The 17,885-nt window shown below is 44.9% G+C and overlaps 2 protein-coding genes across 2 annotated transcripts in view; one reads left to right on the top strand and one right to left on the bottom strand.

Moving 5' to 3' along the window:
* Positions 1 to 14,263, top strand: part of T265_01871 (hypothetical protein) — a gene marked incomplete at both ends in the record, with an annotated part of 29,053 nt that extends 14,790 nt beyond the window's left edge. Inside the window, 2 exons of the mRNA XM_009165997.1 lie at positions 1,551 to 1,715; positions 14,219 to 14,263. Of these exons, the coding sequence (XP_009164261.1) occupies positions 1,551 to 1,715; positions 14,219 to 14,263 (210 nt within the window). The remainder of the gene's footprint in view (positions 1 to 1,550; positions 1,716 to 14,218) is intronic.
* On the bottom strand, positions 4,170 to 16,869 carry T265_01870 (hypothetical protein; the record flags this gene model as incomplete). Its single annotated transcript, XM_009165996.1, has 8 exons — positions 4,170 to 4,230; positions 4,904 to 4,971; positions 7,424 to 7,483; positions 8,276 to 8,329; positions 8,506 to 8,559; positions 11,501 to 11,761; positions 14,735 to 14,890; positions 16,565 to 16,869. The coding sequence occupies 8 exons, from the start codon at positions 16,745 to 16,747 to the stop codon at positions 4,170 to 4,172; spliced, it is 897 nt and encodes a 298-aa protein (XP_009164260.1).
* Between the last annotated feature and the right edge of the window lie 1,016 nt (positions 16,870 to 17,885).

Raw genomic sequence — 17,885 nt, forward strand, 5'->3', positions numbered from 1 at the left:
TATGAGGTATTCTAGATATCCCTGCGCCAGAGACATTTCAGTCATTCGGGCATACACATCGATATCTGTTAATCTACTTGATCGTAGGCTTCTAAGACTATATACATCCTTGTGAGTAAAAGACAGTGCCTCAAGAGGGTACGTGAGCAAACAAACCTACTCAAGTCCAGGCCAGCACTGTTCAAATAAACTTGAATGGTTCTAATTAGAACACCACCCCTTGTGTGAGCACGAAAAAGTCGAGGACTGATGGTAGAAACGTCGGAAGTCATTGCAGAAAACCGGTTGTACTCGACACCCAATGAGGAAGCTCTAGTCACTGAGGCCCTCCATCAATCAAAAGTTGCAACTGATCAATTCAAATGCAACTCTCGACTCAATGCAACTGTGTTGTTTCATATCGTATATGAACGGTGCTGGCCACAATACACATCCATAGCATGTATTCGACATCATAAAAGCCAAAACGGAGAAGCTAGTCAACACGAGTCACATGACTGACCAAGTAGTGACACTATATTCGGCCCAAGTGCGAGTCAGCTGCTCTTGGCCAAACGGTACAATTTCCCATCACTAGCCGAGAGGCTGAAGGCTTGAATCTCCCAAAGAACTTGTGGAATGTCCATTGGTTATGTATTCCAACAACACAACTGTGTAATAACTCTCGGCTCTTCAGCATACACGGAATTCAGTCGCAAGATCAAAATCGGACTATTGGAGATGATGCAAAGGATCACTTGTATCTCATTCTGAAAGAATGCTTTCATGTGACTGCCAAGCCTTGATGGGATAGAGCCGATGCAACCGTCTCTTCATATATTTCGGACAAAATTGTGTTCTCAACCGAGTCGCTAGGCGACATCTTCAGATTGTTTTAACGTACTGGAATCAGTTGAATTCGGACGCAAAATTGCTGTTTGGTCGAGGAAATATCATGCCAAAGTTGCTCGGAGGATGTAACGGGTAGCCCGTACACATACATACGGAGATAATTAAATCGTACCTTACAATGAACAAGAGGAGAAAATTCCAACCGTGTAAGCTGTCATTCGGTTTGCGCATAATCCTCTGATAAGGTAAAGAAAGCAGCTTTGAGGAAAGCGAATGATTGCTATAGACGAACATCAGATTATCTTTGCATTTGACTGCATCGAAGGAAGTTTGTCGAACTTCGAGAGTGAATTTCCAGGTAGTATTGTCACTTCCCAATTTGTTCCAAATGACAATCCCACTATCCTATCGACTTCGAGGGTAGTTAAATCGCATCCCCGTTAAAAAGAACATCTTCCCTCGCTCAAAAAATCGCATCCCCGTTAAAAAGAACATCTTTCCTCGTTCCAGTTAGTTGTCACGGGATTCTATCCTATGCGTCCTGGACACAGTGGAAATAAGAAGTGTTCCACTATTCGTCCGAAAACAGAAAGAAGTCCTCGCGTTAAGTCTCGACTAGCCCGGTAGGTTTGTGATTTTGTCAAGCCTCGTTGTACAAACTGTAACGTGTGCATTATCACACTGCACGACTTGTCTCATTCTTTTTCTTTTCTAAACAGGCCATCCAGGAAACAACCAACATACGATATTCAGTCAGTTACGCACTCTTCTGGACAGCCCTCGCTGCGGTATACGTTGCTAGCATTGTACTGTTTTGCGGGAGCGTCTCTGCAAGTCAGTATCATGCATCTTACAAAGGGTCTTCAACGGAACTGTTCGACAGAGTGAGTTATCATCATTCGATTAAGATCGACTATCCTTTGCTACCTGCTAATGGAACTATAGGTGAGAGCAGAGACCTATCAAGAGTATGTCTGTTCACAGCGTACATAATCATGTATTATGTTATTCACATGAAGACAAATGTGATACACACTCCACCGGCCGATGCATACATTAACAAGGTATTGACGTTTACTGGAAATATGGTGAATAGTCATCCCTACCGCGATGGATGTCATGGACAGTAATATATATATATATATATATATATATATGTACATATATATATATATATATATATTGAGAAAGCCTCGTGTACTTAGGGAGGACTGAAACACTTGAGCATGTGAGTTTGACGCCGCACCATTCGGAAATCCTACCTAAAAGAAAGAGAAAAGAGAACAGCGCCTGGCGTAAAACCATCAATGTCTAATTTTTAACCCAAATACTTGAGGGACTATGTCTGTCTGGCCTCCGATCACTAGCTAACTTGGTGGAAGAAACTCCGTGGACGCTGAATAACCATCCTCTTCCAGTATAATTCAACACATCTTGGGGTACATAAACCGTCGCACCACGGCGAAGCTCTTCGCGACGGACAGATATGTTGGCGTACAACCAGATTGGATGGATGTCCTATATACAGCTGTTCAAAGACGATCGTTCAAACGAATCGCCTCGTGGGAGACGCACAAAACTGGTCTCTTCTGAGGGGCCAAGAGCCAGCTAGTGAAAAGATCACTAACAATATAACTTTTATTATTTTTGACCATATAATCTTTTGACACCTTGTTTAGAAAACGTTGCGCTCAGTAATAAATCAACATCAGTACTTCATTCATAAAGCCCAAAACCTCGCCTCATATAAAGCGATAAGCTGTGATCTCTTTGGAAGAGGTCATCAGTGCACATGACTGCACTATTAATCAGGTAGCTGTGACATGAATTGGTGAAGCGCAGTTAATGGAAACCATACAGTAACCTGAGCTCAAACGATCGATAGAAGCAAACTTACCGGAGTGTTTAAGGGCTTGCCTGGTCTAAGGTCGTAAACAGCTCTTACTGTGGTAGAGCTCAAAAGGTCTACGTCCAGATCCCCGAGGGCATTCCAATAGTCAACGTAGTGTGCATTTTCGGAGAGTGACATCAGTGTTGACAGTAATAGTTCGTTGTAATGCACGGTAACACACGTGCACATTTCTGTGACCGACGGGCTTAAATAGGTAATACGAGCTGAGCACTTTGTGACATAGCTGAGAGATTAAATGCGCTTCAAAGCCATCACGATAGTCCGTTCCCACATCAAGCCGGGGCGAGTTGGACCAAGTGGTTGGAACGCGAAGTTACTGAACGAAAAGTCCGTAGTTCGAACACGACCTCTGCCTCTCGACTTCCCCTGTCTAGGCTTGGGCAACCTGACAGTATCCCAGCCCTCGTGTCTCCTTCGTGTGGCACGGCAGCTAGGCACCGAAAGGGTGCTACAGCTGAACGATCAACACCAAGCCATATTTCCAAGTGTCCCCACCTTGTTTCGATCTCAAAGACACTGTCAAGTGAGTGACAAGACGAATACCCACACAGAGACAGTGCCCCAAGCTAGATTAACGAGCAATGGGTCCGGTGAACAGAGAAGGCTAGGCACGTCAAAGATCTTGGCTCCAGACGTCATATTTGATTGCAGCCTAAAAAAACATTCACGCTTATCCAAGTTTCCTGTTTTCCTTCCATTTTTGAAAGGTATCGAGGGAGCCACGTTTTTCAATGGACCAAGCAGGAAAGGTGGAAAAGATATTTCTTGTTAGTTCCCCGGACCAACCAAGACGTAGTTCATGAGAATTTGTTTCACAAGCAGTACGAGAATATCGGCATCTCCGTACACTTCGCCCCCGCTTTGTTCACTTGCTGCAGTCTTCTGGTAAACATACAATATTCGCATGTTTACGGTGAAAACTCGTGGAACTGCTACCTTACATACTGTTTGTAAAAACATTTTTGCGTCGCCTATCAAGTTGAAAAAAAACTATTCGTGCAATTGTAACGAACTCTTGGTCAACAGCGAAATTCCTGCCCAAAGTAAAACAGTCCCGCAGCACGCAGCAATAGCACCGAGAAAATTATTTGTTGCGTTGACCCACTACGTAATAACCAGGGAGGATTTTTCAAGTATCGTTAGCGAGACTGTCAAATTTTCTCTGGAAACAATTTGCCAAGAGAGAGAACAATTTAGGTTTTCGAGAAATACACTCATTAGCAACTCAATTTGGTCTTCCCGAGAGACTCAACTGAATCTCTCGTTTGTGATGTTCTACAACTGAATGCGCTGTACACAGGCCACCTCACGATTCAGTTGGCACGATATTCGAGATATCGCAGTATATTTCATGAAGTAAACTACTCACAAGGTCGCTGAAAACTCTTCGACAGTTCACGACCGGTTTCGCTCTTCTTGGGGCTCATCAGGTAGGCGAAGTCCCCGAGTTTCCGTCAACCTTATATTCCACTTGAACCCAAATTGAACTGTTTTGAGAAATACACTTATTTGCAAATCAATTTGGTTTTCACGAGAGACTCAACTGATGAGCCCCAAGAAGAGCGAGACCGGTCGTGGGCTGTCGATGAGTTTTCAACAACCTTGTGAGTAGTTTCGTTTATGAAAACAATTTAGGTTGTTCTGGTGAGCTTGCTCTCGAACGAAAGTACTGTACTAACAAACTTCTAAGCATAGTTAACAATGAGCACACACAGAACTAAAGGTGACGTTTGATTTATCCATCATTTATTTTTATCCGTAAAACACATCGGCCACCACATATAGTTTCTGTTAGACTCCGGTATACCTAGGCCAACTGTAGTTTTACGGTCGTCGGCTCATCACTCCACAGGAGAACGTCCATTTGTGGAATATGAATAACCAAATCAAGGGCACATACTACACCAAATTATTTTGAATTTCTTCATAAATCATAGCAGAAAAAGAATTAAAAACACGGCGCAGGTCGAAATAAGGATCTATGTCAAAATAACCACCTAAGTTGAAAGTATAAATGGAATTCCTGGCACAGGGCAAAGTTTGTTTACAATGATGACAGGGGCGGGGCTCACAGTAAGAACTCATGATAAAAAATCCAGACTTGAATGAAAGATTCTTTGATCGGGCTAGAGTTAGCTGCCACGGTAACTAAAAACCCACAGCAGGAAGGAAATTGTTCCAACACCACAAGCCAAAAGCGTCCAAACGGGGACTCCTCGATCGTGTGGCTGAAATGTGGGAAATGAAAAGAGGTTTAAAAGTAGGAAGCACAGAGCGGAGAAGACAAGATAAGAAACTGACGAAGCCCCATAACCTCAAAGGTTTTGTGGAAGCTATCTTCATAGTGATGCAAACGCAACGAGCCCTTGGATTTCTGAATTGTTAGGAAGAGTAACGCCGCAAACAAATTCTTCCTACATGCTGATCGAGTCTATTTCTACACTGCAACCGACCGGTGAGATTCGACAGGTCGTTAAACAACAGCCCTGTTGATGTCCATAGGCACAGAATGAAAACGGCGCGTTGAACCCTCTCAACAAGCAAGTCTATCGTCAGAAGTGAGTCGTAACTGTTGATAGCCGCACAGAACCCAGTGTAAAGAACATTTAGTTTTTTTTTGAAACTATGATAGGATAATATAGTATAGCCAAAACTACATTTCGGTCGATACTTAAATGCTGCGCTCAGCAACACAAAATATCGAAAAAGTGTCCAAATTAAGATAGTCAAGGTGAAGCTTAGCCTGTTTATCCGGTCTCTCTGAGTAAATCGATGATAGTTTGAAGGGGTTTTCAATTGAGAAGTCAAGACCGAGAAGCACTGTGCATTTGGTTCACCCTTACTAAGAATAATCAACAGTCCGCATCTCGTGAAACGTCGAAGAGATTCAAACCACGCCTAGTAGTTTGAACAATTCATCATTCGACGATGAGCGGCTGATCAGCGATGTGATTAACTCTTCGGGGTTTGGGGCCACTTTTCCTTCAGCCACGGAAACCGCATCACGTGGTCATGAGTTGACTGAATTCTCGAGTGACGACAAGATGGTCCAAGTGGTTAGAGTGCAGATTTACTGATCGGAAGGTCCGGGGTTCGAACCCCGACTTCTGCCTCTCGACTTCCCCTGTCCAGGCTTGGGAAACCTGGCAGCATCCTAGCCCTCGTGCAACCTTCGGGTGGCTTGGCAGTTAGGCTCCGAAAAGGTGCTACAGCTGAACGAGTGACGACTTCTCCAATTGAAGTTTCACCCATCTTTCGAATTTACTCTTCCTGAGTTGCTTATGGGCTAATGGTGATGCGCGTGGTGATATGCGTGACCAATCATGTACCACGACATCAGTTCAACACAAGGTTCCAAAACGTCTAAACCGGGCTATTAAATCCTTTTAAAATAACGTCAAGAATCCTTCCGACTTTGTTGACAATCTTAGGCAAGACACATTACATGACAACGAGACGTTTCTCAGTTTGGACAGAAGTTCACTGAATAGAGTTGTACCTACAGACAGGAGTCTGGAGTCTAGAAAATCACTCAACACTGAGTACTTGTACCAACCTGTCAGCCACTGAAATAGTATCAGGAGTGGAGCTTTGCTATTCACTTTTTTCATGTGTGTAAGCGGATGATATACGCCGTCAGGAAGAGCTTGGACCTGACCGTGGTGTGACGGTTTGCGCGGATGTTAGACGAATTTACCAGCATCGTCTTCTAGAGTCTCTTCCAAATGTTCCACCATCAGATGTGGACTCATACTGGGACGAGAGTGCCACCGACTCCAACGCATGTACGCCAACCGAAACGACAATGTGTCCACATCAGCTGTCTCGTCAGGAGTACCCAATAGTCAAGCTAACCAGACGCATGATGTGTCGACTTCAACCGAACGAAACAACTTATAATGGAAGTTGTCACTTTGACTCCTTTTTCCCTACTGTTTTTAATGCCGATTATTTCACCCCGACAGTAGCCAAGACATTGAGTAGCAGTAAATCTCATTGTACTAAGGTCACATTATTCCACCATGATTTCGTAAGACAAAGGGGCGAGATGGCCCAAGTGGTTAGGGCGCGAATTTACTGACCAGAAGATCCGTGGTTCGAACCCGACCTCCGCCTCTCGACTTCCCCTGTCTAGGCTTGGGCAACCTAGCAGTATCCCAGCCCTCGTGCTTCCTTCGACTAGCATGGCAGCTAGGCACCGGAAGAGTGCTACAGCTGAACGATTTTTTCAAGGCAAAGCCGAAGAAGAGGTCAACAGACTGAACACTATTCATCCCCATTGCATTCGATTCACCGGTTCACGCAAGCAGTGCGGAGAAAAAATAGAAACCGCCGTTTTGTTGGATACATGGAGCCGAACAAAAAAAGCGCCCAGTTATAGCACCCTTTCGGTGCCTAACTGTCATGCCACCCGAAGGAAGCACGAGGGCTGGGATACTGTCAGGTTGCCCAAGCCTAGACAGGGGAAGTCGAGAGGCAGAGGTCGGGTTCGAACCACGGACCTTCCGGTCAGTAAATTGGTGCTCTAACCACCTGGGCCGTCTCGCCCCAGCCGAACAAACAAGCAACCGGATAATGTTTTAATCCTACGTCAACGGAAAAAAGCGTGCAAAGTTTGATCATGCTGGCGCGCATCACTCATCGTAATTATTGGAAATAAGGGCGGAATACCATACTCACCTCAACAGGCTCCACAACAGTCTGCCACGACTTGCTTGTCACGCTGCCTGTCGCCTCAGCCTGATGTTGTCATCCACAGAAAAAAATAAACACAAAAGATCATCAAGTGCAGTAATTTGGGATCAATATTGCTAATAATATCAAATTAAATGCCACGCAACTATTGCCAGTTGTTTGTATGAGAACCGACTTACAGTTAAGATATCCAACTCGAAGTAGTTCAGTTGTTAAGGGGCGAAAATACTGACTGGAAGGTCGATGGTTTGACACCTTGACTGCTCCTGTCTAGGCTTTGGCAATCTGACAGTATAGAAGCTTTCGTGTTTTCTTTCGGGTGGCATGGAGACTATGCACCGGTGGGGTGTTAAAAGTGAACGATTCCCTTCAGGGTACTGAGGCTTATAACGTTCAAAGTTCTGGGCTCAAAAGCATGACGTCAACGGAACATAGCTTGTTGCCAGGCTACCACAGTACTTTATGTTCCCAAAGAGCAAAACTAGTTCAAATCTGAGAGGACAGTGTTTTTCAGACAACCACGGGTCAGTGAACCCGGTAGATTAGATGGTAGACTCGCAGGGCCGTAGCTCAGTGAGTTGCTGAGGCATGCAGATTGTCAAAACGTTTCGCAGTGGTAACATGGATCACTAGATGTGACAGTATGATCGTTCTGGGGTTCCATTTACTCACTATCGCGGTTCACGGTTAGGTTATATCTAAGAATGGCGACCCGAGAGAATCGCAACGGTTAGAATGACCCAAGGTTGTCCAAGCTTACAAACAGAAACGACCGACCCATAAGGGAGTCAGCAGGTTAACTCAAGATCACCGGGATAGATATCGTTGGGAACGTACCTTTGACAGATCCGTCTTCAAAGACTCGATGACTCCGGACAAGGATGCGATGGTCTAAAATGTAACAAAGGACGAACGTCACGTGTGTTCAGAAAGTAACAGAATGTGTCCCTGTGCCCTGAATGGTTGCACTTCAGGCAAACCGAGCCAAGATAGTAGTCGTATACCTGGCTAAAACAACACGTGGAATAAAATGCAGCGAAAGTCACGGACCTTCATTAGTGACTCACCTCCTTCCACTGTTCGTTTGTGTGCTGAAGTTCACGTAGAACAGGAAGTAAGACCTGAAGAGATGAAAACGGAACTTCAATCAGATTCGTGGAAAGCGTTGTTGTTCGGATAAACTGAAGTAGTTATTGACAGAAACACTAAATTATATCATAAGGAGATGATTGGTGGTGCTACACTCGAAAGAGCATCGTTCGCACACTGCAGATGAACAAAATCGACCGTTTCACCTAGGGGCAGAGCTGAAACGCATCCAGTTCGATAGCCACAAAGGAAACATGGTGAAGTAGATTAATTCAGCGCATTTGACGGTCCCAGGTGTGTGAGTCAATTGTAATTAATCTCACCGAAGATGTGACGCACATTTTTGCTTCAACATAAAATAACCTTTTCGGCAATCAGACGTTCTCATCAGTTTTTGTTTCACAAAGCCTCTGTAAAGCGATTACTTGTGACAACTGATGTTGAGTAGAATCACACCTACGACTAACAAAATTCCCGACGGTGAAATGACAAGAAAGTATGATTGCGAAAGTGAAATCCTTCCAAAGGAACATGCCTTGCATCGCATCCTCAAATTCCGATCCGGGGAAATTCGGCCTAGAATCTAGGGGTTCTGTCCGAATATCCCCGTAGTGCAGGATCCTTTCCCCACCACAACTACCTCTTGGATTACACCATCTGTGTTAGCCCAAACTAAGCTCTCCCGATGGTTAAAGAAATGCATAGCCTCATGGTGTTGGACTTTTCTCAGGACTAAGCATCATCACTCCTGGGACAGTGCGTTTTGCTGAACTGCCATCGAATTCCCAAAAAAACCCGAGTGGCGAATGATGTCTTCGCTTCTCTCGTGCCTAAATGTAAATCTGGATGGAAAGGCCGTCTACCAACATAGGTATTCGTAGGGTGCACTGGGTACCCTAGATAGTTCCCTCATCCAAAGTGCGTTCGAAGTATCCCAGTGGACTGCGACCTCCGTGCCTCACCCCGCTGTACTATGGTCAGATTTTTCAACTTGAGTCTGCAAAAGTGAACCCCCAAGGAAAGATTTCACTCCAGCGTCAGACAAACCACGGACTATTATTGTAAAGGTGTATGCTACTGATGAAGCATGTAAGTAGTCCATTATCCAGTGTCCAGGCTCCGCTCCCGTAAGTGACGGAAGGTGAACGCCACTATGGGAATTATGGAGTCGCTTTGTCGTGTTCGTTTACAAATTGTTCAATAGTCAAATAATGTCCAGGAAATTTCAAGAAGACGCTTATGGATGTTCAGTTTTCAAAAGCTCTGTGCATCTGAGATGTTGACTTTCGTGTCTAATAGCTTGTAACCGCTTCGTTCGTGTTTGCTAACAAAGGGCTTTCTTCCCTCTAACTACTACCCTACTGCCAAACACCTACCGATTTATGGTCCTCACTCCCAGCATCGCAAACCTGTCTTAAAACGAAACGAGCCTCCTATTTTTTCGCCATCGTGTCCCCTTCAAACTTGAGAATCTCATTACTCGCACGCTAATGCGAATCAGTCAGCAGCCCGTTTTGGCCAGAGCCCTGAAAACACTTGGAGTTGATATATGCAGCGTCTACAAGATTCACCTGTTGTGCGGCATCTAGTCGCTCCTTCCGACTTTGTCACGAAATTTTGCATGTGGCTGTCAGGAGACCGTATGTGCGCGCTACCATTGGTATTCCTCTGAGAAAAAGATTGGAGGCTGATCTGCTTGGATAGATTCTACTCAACAACTATCTCTGTGAACTGGGCTTTGCATGTTGGTTTCGGTCTAATAAACAGCAAGAGAACCGCTAACTGTTCGTCGAAGCACCTACTGATCTAAGCCTGAATGAGATTAAACAAATTTTACAAACGCCTGGATGAAAACCTATGGAAATGAGCAAATTCCACTACCGTGGTGTTAGCTGTTCGTTTAAGCAACAAGCGACAAGCGAAGTTTCTGTGTGATCGTTTCAGTCTCGACAACTTATACGCCTGATACGTGTGACGGTGGAAACAGACTGTTGAGCAGGCCCGTACTTTAACCACAATTTGTTCCGTGCCACTGTCCGGAGGCCAGCCATCCCTAATAGCCGAACATAACATCATTTGGACGACATTGTGGAACACTGTGATTAACCTATAAATACAGTTGTAATAATTGTCCTTGGTCTCCAGAAAAAGCTGTGTAGAGCTACCGTGCCTTTTGATATACTATAGTGGGCGGAGCAGGAAGCCAAGGGACCGATACAGAGTTGCACTACCGTTCAGTAACGCACAACAGCTACCATCCGGACCGTCACTACGACATGGCATCTCTTAAACATGGAAACGAACTAATCACATCGCAGGTGGCGTGGTTGCATTAAGGATTCCAACTCCTATTGGTCTGTGAGCATTGATTCTTAACATCCTTTGGTAACTGCGAAGATTTCGACGTCTGGTGGGCGCAAAGCCAGTGTGTCGAGATGGAACATCGTAACGGACTCTGATGATGCCATCAATATTCCTGAAGAGAACAGTCTTTGCAGTTGCATGTCAACCCATCCTGATGTGCAATTTTCTCCAGCTGTTTGAAGCCCTCAAACCTGTCAGTCATCATTGAGGCACAATAGGACGCACACGATCCCAAGCCAGAACGAACCACATGGTGGATTACGTTTCCGGTGGAAATGGTGTTCTTCAAATATAGCAAGTTTGAATTCAAGTTTCGAGAAACTACTGTGCATCGCTAAGCTACCTTACGGGTACTTCGACGGGAACCATCAGTCGGTGTCGCACGGTTAGTCTGGTAATTTCGTGCTACTCTCAAATAACCAAGTAGTATAAAATGAATGAATCGCAAAGGTGGCTTCATTGAAAACGGAATACGGGTTTAGGACGGGCATATCGACACATGACATAAACGGACACCTAAGTCAGTTACTGGAATGGTGGTGAAAAAAAAATAAAAGACTGTGCCCAGAAGTATCAACCTTAGACATGTACTCAAGGCAAGAATTTTACTTCTTTGTCAGCTGCGGCAACAGCCACTGTCGAGGCAGGGTGTACAGTAGCTTGATTCCTGAACCGCACCCATGTGGCACTGAACCCAACAAGCCCTGCGAGAACGCTCAGTCCAATGGACCATTGTCGCATCCGATTGGCTTGAACCCGTTCTTCCGCTTGAGATCTTCGAAGGCATCCGGAAAATTGCTCAAACGCTAGCTGTTCCGCACTCTCCACGCTGGACAGCTTTTCCCTGGCGTCTTTGTGTTGGCGAGAGAGCTATTTTTAAAGTTAGAGGTAGGCCAAGATTATCAAGTGAAGTAAACTACTAGCGGCAGTAAGCTAAGAACGGATGATTCTCGCAGACCAACTGTATAATTTTTAGTTAAATAAATGAGAAACTAACGATGCCACCAGTCAGTACTGGGGGCGAGATGGCCCAAGTGGTTAGAGCGCAAATTTACTGACCGGAAGGTCCATGGTTCGAATCCGACCTCCGCCACTTCCCCTGGCTAGGCTTGGGGAACCTGACAGTATCTCAGCCCTGGGCTTCCTTGGCGGCTAGGCACCAGAAGGGTGCTACAGCTGAACGCCAGTACTGTTACCCCAATACTGGTACCCAGTGAACTGTCGACACATCCGTTCAGGGTTCGGGACTGAGTCAAAGTAATCACCTGTAAAAACATCAACTTCGATCTCTCACACAACAGATAGTCACAAAAAGGAGATCAGGCACACAGCTGTCGCATCAATTTGACACAGAGCAACAACGCAACTAGTGTTAGGTAGGCAGGATGAAATCTGACGGAAGAAAGCAGCATGACAAAGATAGATTAGAATCATGGTCAAAAGCCTCTCCACAATATCGGCGTCAACTAGGATTTCCAATACAGGGATTCAATGAGTAAACCCAGGTGTTAACAGACTGACACGAAACACTGAAATCTACCTATCTTGAAGCAAATGTACGGGAATCACCAAGATGGAACGATATGAAAAAGTTCGGGACCTTCAATTCAAGGGCTACCCTAGATGGAAGCTCTTAGTCGTAAGGCAAACACTGGGATACAAGCTTAAAATTGCTAAATTAAGAAAGAAGGATTTAAGGAAAAGCCACAAGATATGGATGATGATAAGATAGTCCCGACGAATGAAGAAACTGAGCCGATGGCGAAAATACAAGTGAGTTGTAGGCGGCTCATACAGCCATGTGGGGAGATATCATGTAATGAACATGACTGATACTCTATTCATTGCTCTATTCATTATTCTGTTGTTTTATTATTCCAAATGCTGTACATATTCGCCAATTCGAATACATACGTGCTGGTTGTTACGCTTCGCTGAATTCTGGATTTCTAGTTCGTGTGGTTATACCGATATACGTACGAAACTTAATTCTCACATATCACCGTCCAACTTATGTGGCCCATCACTCTATGCCTCTGAGTCGGGTTGGAGGTTTTCTCCTGAAGAAAACAAATTTTAAAACTTATCACATTTCAGTGTTGCATTTTGTTTCTCCAACGCTGGTATACTAAATTCTCAAAGGAGGGCCACCGCAAGGGATAGGGCTTTCTTGTCCGTTCTAAAGATTAGTCTCAATTCGGTGGGATCTCACACTAGTAGCGGAGAGGTTGTAATGATCTATCAAAGGGCCTCTCTCATTGGAGAGGCACTTTCATGGCTGATTAGAAAATACCAGAACAACCGACGTATCCACCACGTATCCATCCCAAAATGATGTAGGGACAAGCGCAGACCGTCAATTCCCCACGTTCAAACATTGCGAGAGATCTAAACTCAGAAAGATCCTCGGACAGTAACATAACAAACGAGCGCCGTCAATCAGGATAGTAACTGAAATATTCGGCGAACAGTGCAGGAGTAATCAATGTAATTCAGTGAGTTTGAATGACTCGCCGAATTTGTTTTCAAACGTGATACTGGAGGTTCAGAGAACGAAGCAGAAGGCGTTACTGTTTGGTAATAATAAGAGGGGAAAATAGCCCCGGAACTCTCCAATGTAATTCAGTGAGTTTGAATGACTCGCCAAATTTGTTTTCAAACGTGATACTGAAGGTTCAGAGAACGAAGCAGGTGTCACTGTTTGGTAAAAATAAGAGGGGGAAATAGCCCCGGAACTGTCCCTAGAAATGCGAACATTCCTAGCTCAGGTCGTTCACTCGGTGGACGGGTTGGCGTATGGCATGAGTGGGCAGCAGGAAAGTGTTCCAAGCGTGCTTATAGTGAAAATGACGGGATAAATTTCGGAGGAATCGCCTCATTGGTGATCCTTCCAACTGTACTGTACTATCTCGTATATTTTTAATTAACCAGTACTGTCTGTCTGAACATATCAAAAGGAGAAAAACCCACTCTATCTAACGGTTCTTCCCGCCACGAACCCTTCCCTAATGTGATCATATCTCTGCGCACGTCGATGAACGACACAAACTGATCTTCATCTTACGTATGACCGTCTTCCTTATATAAACGAAGTGGAATTGGTTCTGTTAAGTACAAAAGCTCTAGACAGCTCAGTGTTAAGGTGCGTAAGTACAAAAGCTCTAGACAGCTCAGTGGTTAAGGTGCGAACTTACTGACCGGAAGTTCCGTGGTTCGAACCCAACCTCTGTACGTCGACTGACAGTATTCAAACAGTCGTGCTTCTTTCTGCGTGGCTTGGCAGCTAGGTTCATCAAAAAGATTATTTATTTATTATTTTACTTACAGGAGTGTGAAGACGCACTTGGTTACTTTGGCTATTGCTCAGTCTAGAAAATGAGCAACGTGAGTGGGACGACTAGATGCGTTTACATAGAAAAAACGGAAAACCATAACCTGTTTAGCGCGAAAAAGAATTTCCCGATTACGAGCGTAAGAAACGAAAGTTTTAGCGAAGGAGAAGCGGGTCCACAGTGATATGCAGAGCATCGTATTTATCCAACGTAGTACGGGTCGCATATTCAAGTTCAACATGTGCGAGAAGCGTACGGGAAAATAGTGAATAGGCCTTAAGTTAGCATAAAATACAGTAATCTCATAAGCTTCTGAGGTTGGTCTTTGTTAGTGGAATGAGCGCTAATGGTTGACGGCGAATGCTATCGGGTGCTCTCCAGAAGCGTGACGTCTATTCGAAGAAGTCTCTGTGAGGGAGTACTATGCCAGCATTTCGGTCCTGAATGGGACCACCATAAATAGCTCCTACAGTTCCTATTTCACCGTTTGGGAAACGAACTGGAAACTCACTTCATGCAGTTGGGTAACAAGGGTAAGAAAGTTTTCGTCACTACGGCTGACACTGTCTAGCTGTATGTTTAGACGATTTCGCGCTTCTTCCAGTCGAAAGCATTCCGTCTGGCATGCTCTCCGTTCCAACTGTCGGTCGATAAAATTCTTCTCTGCCTGGGATATCAGAGAAAAAGCAAAAGGGTCGCGCAGTAACAACTCGAAGTAATTGATAATAAATTATATTCAGAAGATTTTCACACTCTCGTAGACGAGTACAAAAAGGTACGCAGCTGAGTTTCCAGACAAAATTCGAGGGGTAGTAGTAGTACTTGGTAGCAGAGTAGTCCAATGAATCGGCGCGCTGAACTACCTCATAGTGATGCCGACTGGGTCCGGACTTCAGTCTGGGTGAACTAAGTGTTCAGCAACCCCACGCAGGGCTAACCACCCTATTCGGCTTCAACGTATTGGTAACCTTCGACAATGCACAACACTCGCGAGGACTGTGGCAAGTGATGCGAATTGAAAGCTGGCTTGATAGCGCACCATTGAGTTCACGTCGATGAAAATGTTGACATGAACGTGGTTGCCCAGCTAGCCACCTGTTTCCGACGAAGACTAGCCAGAGTACCGAATACAGGTGCTCTCTTCCCTAAAACTCATGGACGGAGGGATAGGTCGTACGGTCCGTTTAGTGGGCGATCGGCCCCATATCTGAACAAGCTCACGCCCAGAATGTTTCACCGGTTCAATGGCAACGCGCGAGCTGGGCATTTCAACTCACTATTATAATCTGTGGGTTGTGCAACGAAAGTGCGTCATGCCCGTATTACTCCAGCTCTGAATCCCATTTCACCGGAACAACTGAGACGAACAAATCGCAAATTACAATTAGAATCTGTAGGTATGAATGGAATGGCCAAGGTGCGCCATAATGTGGGTCCGAGCAAAGGCACTGAAGGACGTAACAACGACTGATACTGACTAGGATAGGTTTGTGAATGGGTACTCCGGGACCAAAATGATAGAATGGATGATGGTCTAGGACTTGGTTGTCATAGAACACCAGTTTACGCAAACCTGGCTCAACTTACGAGACAAAAAGTAGGCTGATGCGAATGTCCAAATAAAACCAATGTGCAAAGTTTACGTTAAACCATTTTTCCTATTCCATTACTACATAACCTTTCATATTTGTTGTTCTTTCACGTCAACCAATCGACGAACGTCGAGGAAATAGGTCTGTGCTGCAGACTGCCTGTACCTAGGACAAGTCGGCGGGTTTAAGACGCATGGCACCAAAGTTCGAAGATACACAGATATTTGAAATTCAAAATACACTGAACTGACTTTGGCGTCCCAATCTCATATCAGTCACAAATAACGAGGGGAACTACAGTAAAGGACCTAACTTTGTCACATCGCTTGATGGTTTCGAATGAGTTAATGCACTAGATTAAACGGCGCTCAATCCCACCTCTCAGGTGATAGGAGTGAATTCATCATCATCGAAGACAGCAACATCAGTGTTGGTACTGATGCTCCACTGTCCGTCACGAATAGACTGGACCTTATCGTGGTGTGGCGGTTTGTGTACCTCGGCGACCCATTGAGCTATATTGGGGGGAAGGTGGCCGTCTTCCGTCTTCCACCCTACCCCGCCCAAATTTGACTACTTTATCGGCAGGGTCCAGCTCTAGGACTGACCGTTTTGCTCGCCCTGCATCATACTCAGCTGAAGCCTCTGCAGGTCCGAGTTCAGTCACAACCCTAAACATAGGAGTGAAATAGTATAGTCCGATTATTGCAAACATTTTCAATACACTTGGACATCAATACATTACACACCAGCATAACTTCCTCATGTGCAGTACGAACTCGATCCAATCCAGTGAATTTATCGTACATAATATACGCCCCTCGAAGATCCACATTGTTCACCCTCCTTTGAATACTGGGGAAACAAGCCTTGAGCGTACTGGGAATGCGAAGGACGTTCTCGCGCAAGCCCCTGCTCCACTGTGGTAGCATGATGATGTGATGACTTATCCAACTGTCTTCAGGGATTTAATGATGAAAAGAAGGCAGCCGAAAGTTCATCGCTGAGGACGGGCGAAAAGTGCGCGATGTGAAAGACTGGATTTGAATCGTTTTCCAAAGAGCTGAAATGGAGCAAAAGAATAGCGTCGGAAAGGAGCAGACAACCGTTGAATGGTAGCTCCAAAGCACCGCCGTCTTCAGTGTACGATATAGTTCAGTTAAGTTTGACAACCATGAGCCAGACGGTGCGTCGGTTGTTAGGGTCACCGCATCATATGGCAGCGGATATTGTAAAACAAGGGGAGAATCACAAGCGCAAGAAGAAAGTGGAAAATGTGCTTAAAAATTAGCAGGAAATGACAAAAAATATGCAGCATATACTCCCGCAAACTTCACAGTTGTATAGGACTATGATACAGAACGATAAGAAGGCGCCACTGAGTGATCTTCTGGCCGTGTAGATAATATAAAGTGATCCAATTACAATAAGGCAGAACTTAAGATAGGAAAATCTGCTTGTTCGTTAAAGAAAGGACACCTAACACACTGCTAACTGTCTGGATTACTTGGAATACACGGTAATTATCAGGTAAGAAGCAAAAGCTGGACCAGATCGGGTGGGAGGACTAGACAAATTTCTCTGTACAAAATCCGAGTGTGAGTGGACGGTGGCAGTGACCCTGACAATCGCGAGACTGAGCGACCTTTGGATCGGTTTTGTGGCACGTGGTACATGACCCGAAATGTAGTGTGACGATTTGTGTGTCCCGCGTCGACTAGGCGTGATGGACTGCTTTCTCTTCTATTTAGGAAAATCTCGAATCACGCAGCTGGCTTTTGTTTTCCGGGGGATTTTAATTACTGGGGAGAGACATCTGGTTTGCACATCGGTTAGAGGGAAACATCAGGAGAAGTTGTTTGTTCCGACAGTTTCGGTTGCTTTTGTTTCGGTTCTGTCCCGCACATCATGTGAGATAAACCGACCATTGTAACAACTTTCCGTAAGGATGTTTCTAATACATCCAATTCACGTACAAGAGCAACATCGGAACGTATTTTCCGAACCCTCGACACCAGATAGTAAACTTCTTTTTTGTTGTAGTTGGACAAGAATGTGAAAGTTCGTACA

The sequence above is a fragment of the Opisthorchis viverrini genome, assembly GCF_000715545.1.
Source record: "Opisthorchis viverrini unplaced genomic scaffold opera_v5_21, whole genome shotgun sequence".
Lineage (NCBI taxonomy): Eukaryota > Metazoa > Platyhelminthes > Trematoda > Opisthorchiida > Opisthorchiidae > Opisthorchis > Opisthorchis viverrini.